Consider the following 11824-nt stretch of genomic DNA (forward strand, 5'->3'; position numbering starts at 1 on the left):
TGACCAGCACACACACACGAGAGAGAGAGCGACCAGCACACACACACGACGAGAGAGAGAGCGACCAGCACACACACGAGAGAGAGAGAGCGACCAGCACACACACACGAGAGAGAGAGCGACCAGCACACACACACGAGAGAGCGACCAGCACACACACACACGAGAGAGAGCGACCAGCACACACACACACGAGAGAGAGCGACCAGCACACACACACACACACACGAGAGAGAGCGACCAGCACACACACACACACACGAGAGAGAGCGACCAGCACACACACACACACACGAGAGAGAGCGACCAGCACACACACACGAGAGAGAGAGCGACCAGCACACACACACGAGAGCGAGCGACCAGCACACACACACACACGAGAGCGAGCGACCAGCACACACACACACACGAGAGCGAGCGACCAGCACACACACGAGAGCGAGCGACCAGCACACACACGAGAGCGAGCGACCAGCACACATACACGAGAGCGAGCGACCAGCACACATACACGAGAGCGAGCGACCAGCACACACACACACGAAAACGAGCGACCAGCACACAAACGAGAGCGAGCGAGCGACCAGCACAAACACGAGAGCGAGCGAGAGACCAGCACATACACACGAGAGCGAGCAAGCAGCACACACACACACACGAGAGCGAGCGACCAGCACACACACACGAGCGAGCGACCAGCACACACACACGAGCGACCAGCACACACACACACGAGCGAGCAACCAGCACACACACACGAGAGCGAGCGAGCGACCAGCACACACACACGAGAGCGAGCGAGCAGCACACACACACGAGAGCGAGCGACCAGCACACACACGAGAGCGAGCGAGCAGCACACACACACACACACACGAGAGCGAGCGATCAGCACACACACACACACACGAGAGCGAGCGAGCAGCACACACACGACAGCGAGCGTTTATCTAGCATCTGCAGCCCGCATGTACATATTAATCAAATGATACATTACATGGCCAAAAGTATGTGGACACCCCTTTTAATTAGCGTGCTTGGCCATTAAGCCACACCAATTACTAACAGGTGCATAAATCCAGTATACGGCCATGCAATCTCCATAGTCACACATAAGCAGTAGAAGGGGTCGTACTGAAGAGCTCAGTGACTATTAATGTGGACTGTCATAGGATGCCACCTGTCCAACAGGTCAGTTCATTAAATTTCTGTCCTGCTAGAGCTGCCCCACTCACTGTACGGTTATAGTGCCGTTACTGTAAAGTGAAAACGTCTAGCAACAACAATAGCTCAGCCACGAGGTCACTAAAGCTCACAGAACAGTCACACAGAGGGCTGAAGTGCATAACGCACAAAAATCGTTTCTCCTCTGTTGCAATTCTCACTACCGAGTTCCACCCCGCCTCTAGAAACAACGCCAGCACAAGAATGGTTTATCGGGAGCTTCATGGGTTCCCATGTCTGAGCAGCTGCACACAAGCCTTATATCACCATGTGCAAAGACATCAACTGAAGTGGTGGAAAGCACACCGCCAATGGACTCTCAGAGCTGTGGAAACACGGTCTCCGGGATGATGAATTGGGCTTAACCACCTGGAAGTCTGACAAACGGATCTGGGTTTGACAGATGCCAGGAGAATGCTTCCTACCTGAATGCATGTTGCAAACTGTAAAGTTTGTTGGAGAAAGAATAATGGTCTAGGAGAGTTTGTCATGGTTCAGTCACGTCTTCCAGGGAAAGGAAATCCTAATGCTATAGCATACAGTGACACTCTAGAGCTGGGGTAGGCAACCTGTGGCTCTCCAGGTGTTGTGAAACTACAAATCCCAGCATGCCTTGCCACCTATCTGCTGGTTATCTGCTGGCAAAGCATGCTGGGACTTGTAGTTTCACAACACCTGGAGAGCCGCAGGTTGCCTACCCCTGCTCTAGAGAATTGTGTACTTTCATTTTTGTTTTGGTAAGGCTCTTTCCTATTTCAGCATGACATCACATGGTCCATCAAAATGTGGTTTCCAGAGTTTGTTTTGGAAGAACATGACTGGTCTGCACAGAGCACTGACCTCAACCCCATTGAACACCTTGGGGATGAATTGGAACGCTCAACATCAGTCCCTGACCTCACTATTGCCCAACATCAGTCCCCGACCTCACTAATGCTCCTGTGGCTGAGTGGATTCAAATCCCTGCAGTCATGTTCCAAAATCTAGTGGAAAGCCTTCCCAGAAGAGTGGAGGCTGTTATAGCAGCAAGTGGGAACTAACACCATATAAACACCCACGGTTTTGGAATGAGATGTTCAATAAGCACATATGGATGTGATGGTCAGGTGTCCATATACTTTTGGCCACTGTAGTGTACATTTAGTAATACCCAAATGTAACACATGGTATTGTTCACCCTGTCAGTACATAGTCATACTGTGTCACCCCCGTTCAGTTTCAGACCCTCGTATAGTTCCTGAAGCTCCTCAGCATTTAGCATTTGCCCCTTCCAGTGAGGGTACCCTGGGAAAGGGGCAAGAGGAATGTCAGCTTGTGGTAGGAAATCCTGATCAGGCAGAGAACAAGGAGTGGACAGATAATAGGAGATTGGACATGGTAACAAATTAAACACAATCTCAGAATCAGGTGAACAGACACAAAGCAGCCACAAGGAGACAGCAACGTTTAGGGGTAATGGGACTCACCAGTGTGGTTGGAGAACTGGACTGAATTTACTGTGTCCACCTCAAACCCCAAAACCTGCATGAAAGAGGGGAGCAGTGAGAAACCGCCAAGGGAGGAACCCATGAATCTAAGGGCAGCAGGCCATGATGGGGAAATCACTGACAGTAGTATTACCAGGGGCAGACCTATATGTCTTTTTTTTTTTTTTTTTTTTTTTTAGGGGGACGAGGTTATTTAGTGCATCAATTATTTCTTCACTCCTAGCAGGGGCAGGCTGCCTGCGGCATCACACTATATACGTGTGCCTATCGGCAGACAGGCAACCAGGGGATGTTCAAAACGCAATCAGAGCAGCAGGGGAGTATTCTTTGGGCTAGATTCAATTGTCCGCTATTACGGTAAAACGTAATGGTCATACGGGCACCTCTATGCTGCGCAAACAAAAAATAAGTGTTACTTCTGTAAAAAAAAATCTGCGCAAGGTGGCTCACAGCAGTGCCCGGAAGCACCTTGTACGAATACTTTAACAATTTAATGTGCCCCTTATCTGCCTCTCAGATGGCAGGCCACAGGTATATAGTGTAAGCCGCAGGAAGCCTGGACCATATTGTATGCTGGAGGGGGGCATTAGCCACCTGACCCTCCCCCCTCCCCTCTCTGTCCCGTCCCCCTCTCCAGCCACCACCTCTCTCTTTCACAGGCCCAGTCCCCCCTAACCCTCTCCAGTCACCCACTCTCTCACAGGCCCATTGCCCCCTCTCCAGCCACCTCCTCTCTCACCGGCACATCCCCCAATCCAGGGACCCCCCTCTCTCACAAGCCCAGTCCTCCTTTCCCCCTCCAGCAACCCCCATTCCCCCTATCCCTCTCCAGCCACCCCCAGTCCCCCTCTACAGCCACCCCCCTCTCACCTGCACCACTGTCACTCCACCCCCCCCTCACCTGCCCCACTGTCACTCCACCCCCCTCACCTGCCCCACTGTCACTCCATCCCTCTCACCTGCCCCCAATGTCACTTCATCCCTCCCACCTGCCCCACTGTCACCCCCCACCCCCTCTCAACGGCCCCACTGTCACCCGACCCCATCTCACCCGACCCACTGTCACCCCACACCCCCTCTCACCTGCCCCACTGTCACTCCACCCCCCCTCACCTGCACCACTGTCATCCACCCCCCTCACATGCCCCACTGTCACTTCCATCCCTCTCACCCGCCCCCAACCCCTCTCACCTGCCCCACCCCCCTCTCACCCTGCCCCACTGTCAATCCACCACCCTCACCACTGTCATCTCACCCGCCCCACTGTCACCTCACCCTCTCTCACCTGCCCCACTGTCACCTCACCCCCCCTCTTACCCGCCCCACCCCCTCTTACCCGCCCACTGTCACTCCACCCCCCTCACCTGCCCCAATGTCGCTCCACCCCCCTCACCTGCACCACTGTCACCCCACCCCCTCTCACCTGCCCCACTGTCACCCCACCACCTCTCACCTGCCCCACTGTCACTCCATCCCTCTCACCTGCCCCACTGTCACTCCATCCCTCTCACCTGCCCCACTGACATCCCCCCCCTCACCTGCCCCACTGTCACCCCACGCCCCCTCACTGCCCCTGCACCCACTGCCCCACTGTCAAACCCACGCCCCTCACCTGCCCCACTGTCAACCCACCACCTCTCACCTGTACCACTGTCACCCCACCCCTTCTCACCTGCCCCACTGTCACCCCCACCCCGTCTCACCTGCCCCACTGTCACCCCCACCCCTCTCACCTGCCCCACTGTCACCCCACCCCTCTCACCTGCCCCACTGTCACCCCACCACCTCTCACCTGCCCCACAGTCACTCCATCCCTCTCACCTGCCCCACTGTCACCCCACCCCCCTCTCACCTGGCCCACTGTCACCTCACCCGCCCCCACTGTCACTCCACCCCCCCTCACCTGCCCCAATGTCACTCCACTCCCCTCACCTGCCCCCAATGTCACTCCACCCCCCCTCACCTGCCCCAGAGTCACCCCACGCCCCCTCACCTGCCCCACTGTCACCCCACCACCTCTCACCTGCCCCACTGTCACCCCCACCCCCCTCTCACCTGCCCCACTGTCACCTCACCTGCCCCACTGTCACTCCACCCCCCTCACCTGACCCAATGTCACTCCACCCCCCTCACCTGCACCACTGTCACCCACCCCCCTCTCAACTGTACCACTGTCACCCCCACCCCCTCTCACCTGCCCCACTGTCACCCCACCCCCCTCTCACCTGCCCCACTGTCACCCCATCCCTCTCACCTGCCCCACTGTCACCCCATCCCCTCTCACCTGCCCCACTGTCACCCCACCACCCCTCTCACCTGCCCCACTGTCACCCCACCCCCCTCTCACCTGCCCCACTGTCACCCCCATCCCTCTCACCTGCCCCAGTGTCACCACCATCCCTCTCACCTGCCCCACTGTCACTCCAAGCCCCTCACCTTCCCCACTGTCACTCCACGCCCCTCACCTGGCCCACTGTCACCCCACCCCCTCTCACCTGCCCCAGTGTCACCCCCATCCCTCTCACCTGCCCTACCCCCTCTCACCTGCCCCACTGTCACTCCAAGCCCCTCACCTGCCCCACTGTCACTCCACGCCCCTCACCTGCCCCACTGTCACCCCACCCCCTCTCATCTGCCCCACTGTCACCCCACCCCCTCTCACCTGCCCCACTGTCACTCCACGCCCCTCACCTGCCCCACTGTCACTCCACGCCCCTCACCTGCCCCACTGTCACTCCACGCCCCTCACCTGCCCCACTGTCACCCCATCCCTCTCACCTGCCCCACTCCCTCTCACCCGCCCCACTGTAACCTCACCCCCCTCTTACCTGCCCCACCCCCCTCACCTGCCCCAATGTCACTCCACCCCCCTCACCTGCCCCACCCCCTCTCACCTGCCCCACTGTCACCTCACCCGCCCCACTGTCACTCCACCCCCCTCACCTGCCCCAATGTCACTCCACCCCCCTCATCTGCCCCATGTCACTCCACCCCCCTCACCTGCCCCAATGTCACCCCACGCCCCCTCACCTGCCCCACTGTCACCCCACGCCCCTCACCTGCCCCACTGTCACCCCACCCGCTCTCACCTGCCCCACTGTCACCCCACCCCCTCTCACCTGCCCCACTGTCACCCCACCCCCTCTCACCTGCCCCACTGTCACCCCATCCCTCTCACCTGCCCCACTGTCACTCCACGCCCCTCACCTGCCCCACTGTCACCCCACCCCCCTCTCACCTGTACCACTGTCACCCCACCCCCTCTCACCTGCCCCACTGTCACCCCACCCCCTCTCACCTGCCCCACTGTCACTCCACGCCCCTCACCTGCCCCATTGTCACCCCACGCCCCTCACCTGCCCCACTGTCACCCCACGCCCCCTCACCTGCCCCATTGTCACCCCACGCCCCTCACCTGCCCCACTGTCACCACACCACCTCTCACCTGCCCCACTGTTACCCCACTCCCTCTCACCTGCCCCACTGTCACCTCACCCGCCCCACTGTCACTCCACCCCCTCACCTGCCCCAATGTCACTCCACCCCCCTCACCTGCACCACTGTCACCCCACCCCCTCTCACCTGCCCCACTGTCACCTCACCCGCCCCACTGTCACTCCACCCCCCTCACCTGCCCCAATGTCACTCCACCCCCCTCACCTGCCCCACTGTCACCCCACGCCCCTCACCTGCCCCACTGTCACCCCACCCCCTCTCACCTGCCCCACTGTCACCTCACCCGCCCCACTGTCACTCCACCCCCCTCACCTGCCCCAATGTCACCCCACCCCCTCTCACCTACCCCACTGTCACCCCCACCCCCTCTCACCTGCCCCACTGTCACCCCACCCCCCTCTCACCTGCCCCACTGTCACCTCACCCACCCCAATGTCACTCCACCCCCCTCACCTGCCCCAATGTCACTCCACCCCCCTCACCTGCACCACTGTCACCCCACCCCCTCTCACCTGCCCCACTGTCACTCCACCCCCCCTCACCTGCCCCAATGTCACCCCACCCCCTCTCACCTACCCCACTGTCACCCCACCCCCTCTCACCTGCCCCACTGTCACCCCACCCCCTCTCACCTGCCCCACTGTCACCCCACGCCCCCTCACCTGCCCCACTGTCACCCCACGCCCCTCACCTGCCCCACTGTCACCCCACCACCCCTCTCACCTGCCCCACTGTCACCTCACCCGCCCCAATGTCACTCCACCCTCCTCACCTGCACCACTGTCACCCCACCCCCTCTCACCTACCCCACCCCCTCTCACCTGCCCCACTGTCACCCCACCCCCCTCACCTGCTCCACTGTCACCCACCCCCTCTCACCCACCCCACTGTCACTCCATCCCTCTCACCTGCCCCAATGTCACTCCATCCCTCCCACCTGCCCCACTGTCACCCCACCCCCTCTCACCGGCCCCACTGTCACCCCACCCCATCTCACCCGACCCACTGTCACTCCACCCCCTCTCACCCGCCCCACTGTCACGCCACCCCACTCTCATCCACCCCCCTCACATGCCCCACTGTCACTCCATCCCTCTCACCCGCCCCAACCCCTCTCACCTGCCCCACCCCCTCTCACCTGCCCCACTGTCACTCCATCCCTCTTACCTGCACCACTGTCACCTCACCCCCCTCACCTGCGCCACTGTCACTCCACCCCCTTCACCTGCACCACTGTCACCTCACCCTCTCTCACCTGCCCCACTGTCACCTCACCCCCCTCTTACCCGCCCCACCCCCTCTTACCCGCCCACTGTCACACCACCCCCCTCACCTGCCCCAATGTCACTCCACCCCCCTCACCTGCACCACTGTCACCCCACCCCCTCTCACCTGCCCCACTGTCACCCCACCACCTCTCACACCTGCCCCACTGTCACTCCATCCCTCTCACCTGCCCCACTGTCACTCCATCCCTCTCACCTGCCCCACTGACATCCCCCCCCCTCACCTGCCCCACTGTCACCCCACGCCCCCTCACCTGCCCCACTTTCACCACACGCCCCTCACCTGCCCCACTGTCACCACACCACCTCTCACCTGCCCCACTGTTACCCCACCCCCTCTCACCTGCCCCACTGTCACCTCACCCGCCCCACTGTCACTCCACCCCCCTCACCTGCCCCAATGTCACTCCACCCCCCCTCACCTGCACCACTGTCACCCCACCCCCTCTCACCTGTACCACTGTCACCCCCACCCCCTCTCACCTGCCCCACTGTCACCCCACCCCCTCTCACCTGCCCCACTGTGAACTCACCCGCCCCACTGTCACTCCACCCCCTCTCACCTGCCCCACTGTCAACCCACCACCTCTCACCTGTACCACTGTCACCCCACCCCTTCTCACCTGCCCCACTGTCACTCCACCCCGTCTCACCTGCCCCACTGTCACCCCACCCCTCTCAGCTGCCCCACTGTCACTCCATCCCTCTCACCTGCACCACTGTCACCCCACCCCCTCTCACCTGCCCCACTGTCAACCCACCCCCTCGTCACCCCACCACCTCTCACCTGCCCCACAGTCACTCCATCCTTCTCACCTGCCCCACTGTCACCCCACCCCCTCTCACCTGGCCCACTGTCACCTCACCCGCCCCACTGTCACTCCACCCCCCTCACCTGCCCCAATGTCACTCCACTCCCCTCACCTGCCCCAATGTCACTCCACCCCCCTCACCTGCCCCAGAGTCACCCCACGCCCCCTCACCTGCCCCACTGTCACCCCACCACCTCTCACCTGCCCCACTGTCACCCCACCCCCTCTCACCTGCCCCACTGTCACCTCACCTGCCCCACTGTCACTCCACCCCCCTCACCTGCCCCAATGTCACTCCACCCCCCTCACCTGCACCACTGTCACCCCACCCCCTCTCAACTGTACCACTGTCACCCCATCCCTCTCACCTGCCCCACTGTCACCCCATCCCCTCTCACCTGCCCCACTGTCACCCCACCCCCTCTCACCTGCCCCACTGTCACCCCACCCCCTCTCACCTGCCCCAGTGTCACCCCATCCCTCTCACCTGCCCCAGTGTCACCCCATCCCTCTCACCTGCCCTACCCCCTCTCACCTGCCCCACTGTCACTCCAAGCCCCTCACCTGCCCCACTGTCACTCCACGCCCCTCACCTGCCCCACTGTCACCCCACCCCCTCTCACCTGCCCCACTGTCACCCCACCCCCTCTCACCTGCCCCAGTGTCACCCCATCCCTCTCACCTGCCCTACCCCCTCTCACCTGCCCCACTGTCACTCCAAGCCCCTCACCTGCCCCACTGTCACTCCACGCCCCTCACCTGCCCCACTGTCACCCCACCCCCTCTCATCTGCCCCACTGTCACCCCACCCCCTCTCACCTGCCCCACTGTCACCCCACCACCTCTCACCTGCCCCACTGTCACCCCACACCCTCTCACCTGCCCCACTGTCACCCCACCACCTCTCACCCGCCCCAATGTCACTCCACCCCCCTCACCTGCACCACTGTCACCCCACCCCCTCTCACCTACCCCACCCCCTCTCACCTGCCCCACTGTCACCCCACCCCCCTCACCTGCTCCACTGTCACCCCACCCCCCTCACCTGCTCCACTGTCACCCCACCCCCCTCACCTGCCCCACTGTCACCCCACGCCCCTCACCTGCCCCACTGTCACCTCACCCGCCCCAATGTCACTCCACCCCCCTCACCTGCACCACTGTCACCCCACCCCCTCTCACCTACCCCACCCCCTCTCACCTGCCCCACTGTCACCCCACCCCCCTCACCTGCTCCACTGTCACCCCACCCCCTCTCACCCGCCCCACTGTCACCTCACCCCCTCTCAAATACCCCACCCCCTCTCACCTGCCCCACTGTCACCCCACCCCCCTCACCTGCTCCACTGTCACCCCACCCCCCTCACCTGCCCCACTGTCACCCCACGCCCTCTCACCTGCCCCACTGTCACCCCACGCCCCTCACCTGCCCCACTGTCACCTCACCCGCCCCAATGTCACTCCACCCCCCTCACCTGCACCACTGTCACCCCACCCCCTCTCACCTACCCCACCCCCTCTCACCTGCCCCACTGTCACCCCACCCCCCTCACCTGCTCCACTGTCACCCCACCCCCCTCACCTGCCCCACTGTCACCCCACCCCCCTCACCTGCTCCACTGTCACCCCATCCCTCTCACCTGCCCCACTGTCACCCCACCCCCCTCACCTGCCCCACTGTCACCCCACCCCCCTCACCTGCCCCACCGTCACTCCATCCCCCTCACCTGCCCCACCGTCACCCCACCCCCCTCACCTGCCCCACCGTCACCCCACCCCCCTCACCTGCTCCACCGTCACCCCACCCCCTCACCTGCTCCACCGTCACCCCACCCCCCTCACCTGCTCCACCGTCACCCCACCCCCTCACCTGCCCCACCGTCACCCCACCCCTCTCACCTGCCCCACCGTCACCCCACCCCTCTCACCTGCCCCACCGTCACCCCACCCCTCTCACCTGCCCCACCGTCACCCCACCCCCCCTCACCTGCTCCACCGTCACCCCACCCCCCTCACCTGCTCCACCGTCACCCCACCCCCCTCACCTGCCCCACCGTCACCCCACCCCCCTCACCTGCCCCACCGTCACCCCACCCCCCTCACCTGCCCCACCGTCACCCCACCCCCCTCACCTGCCCCACCGTCACCCCACCCCCCTCACCTGCCCCACCGTCACCCCACCCCCTCACCTGCCCCACCGTCACCCCACCCCCTCACCTGCCCCACCGTCACCCCACCCCTCTCACCTGCCCCACCGTCACCCCACCCCCCTCACCTGCTCCACCGTCACCCCACCCCCCTCACCTGCTCCACCGTCACCCCACCCCCCTCACCTGCCCCACCGTCACCCCACCCCCCTCACCTGCCCCACCGTCACCCCACCCCCCTCACCTGCCCCACCGTCACCCCATCCCCTCACCTGCTCCACCGTCACCCCACCCCTCTCACCTGCCCCACCGTCACCCCACCCCCCTCACCTGCTCCACCGTCACCCCATCCCCTCACCTGCCCCACCGTCACCCCACCCCTCTCACCTGCCCCACCGTCACCCCACCCCCCTCACCTGCCCCACCGTCACCCCACCCCCCTCACCTGCCCCACCGTCACCCCATCCCCTCACCTGCTCCACCGTCACCCCACCCCTCTCACCTGCCCCACCGTCACCCCACCCCTCTCACCTGCCCCACCGTCACCCCACCCCCCTCACCTGCCCCACCGTCACCCCACCCCTCTCACCTGCCCCACCGTCACCCCACCCCTCTCACCTGCCCCACCGTCACCCCACCCCTCTCACCTGCCCCACCGTCACCCCACCCCTCTCACCTGCCCCAGTGTCACCCCACCCCCCTCACCTGCCCCACCGTCACCCCACCCCTCTCACCTGCCCCACCGTCACCCCACCCCTCTCACCTGCCCCAGTGTCACCCCACCCCCCTCACCTGCCCCACCGTCACCCCACCCCTCTCACCTGCCCCAATGTCACCCGTCTCTCTCCCCTCATAACATCACTGTGACACCCTCAGCCTCCCCGACCCCCGGTACCTGTAGAGGGAAGGCGGCCGCCTTGTTGCCCACATACCCCCGAACCACGTGACTCTGAATGGACAGAACGCGGCACGGTGTGGCCCCGGGCCCCTCCATGTCCCGTGACCGTAGAGACTGACTGACAGGCGGCGAGTGAGACAGCTAAGGAGGAGGAGCCGGAGGAGGAGAGGCGGGGCCGGGGGCGGGGACTGCTGTGACGGCGACACATGACACATGCTGTCTCCATTACACATCATATCACCCTAATCTCTGTCACTGTACCTCATATATCCTCCATTACACATCATATCACCCTAATCTCTGTCACTGTACCTCATATATCCTCCATTACACATCATATCACCCTAATCTCTGTCACTGTACCTCATATATCCTCCATTACACATCATATCACCCTAATCTCTGTCACTGTACCTCATATATCCTCCATTACACATCATATCACCCTAATCTCTGTCACTGTACCTCATATATCCTCCATTACACATTATATCACCCTAATCTCTGTCAC

At 62.5% G+C, this 11824-nt stretch overlaps 1 protein-coding gene across 1 annotated transcript in view; it reads right to left on the reverse strand.

Moving 5' to 3' along the window:
* PDXK (pyridoxal kinase) overlaps positions 1–11464 on the reverse strand; it is a 45556-nt gene extending 34092 nt beyond the window's left edge. Inside the window, 4 exon segments of the mRNA XM_075197549.1 lie at positions 2391–2436; positions 2438–2511; positions 2694–2748; positions 11311–11464. Of these exon segments, the coding sequence (XP_075053650.1) occupies positions 2391–2436; positions 2438–2511; positions 2694–2748; positions 11311–11409 (274 nt within the window). The 5' untranslated portion in view covers positions 11410–11464.
* Between the last annotated feature and the right edge of the window lie 360 nt (positions 11465–11824).

This window comes from Mixophyes fleayi, chromosome 2 (assembly GCF_038048845.1).
Source record: "Mixophyes fleayi isolate aMixFle1 chromosome 2, aMixFle1.hap1, whole genome shotgun sequence".
In the NCBI taxonomy this organism is placed as follows: Eukaryota; Metazoa; Chordata; class Amphibia; order Anura; family Limnodynastidae; genus Mixophyes; species Mixophyes fleayi.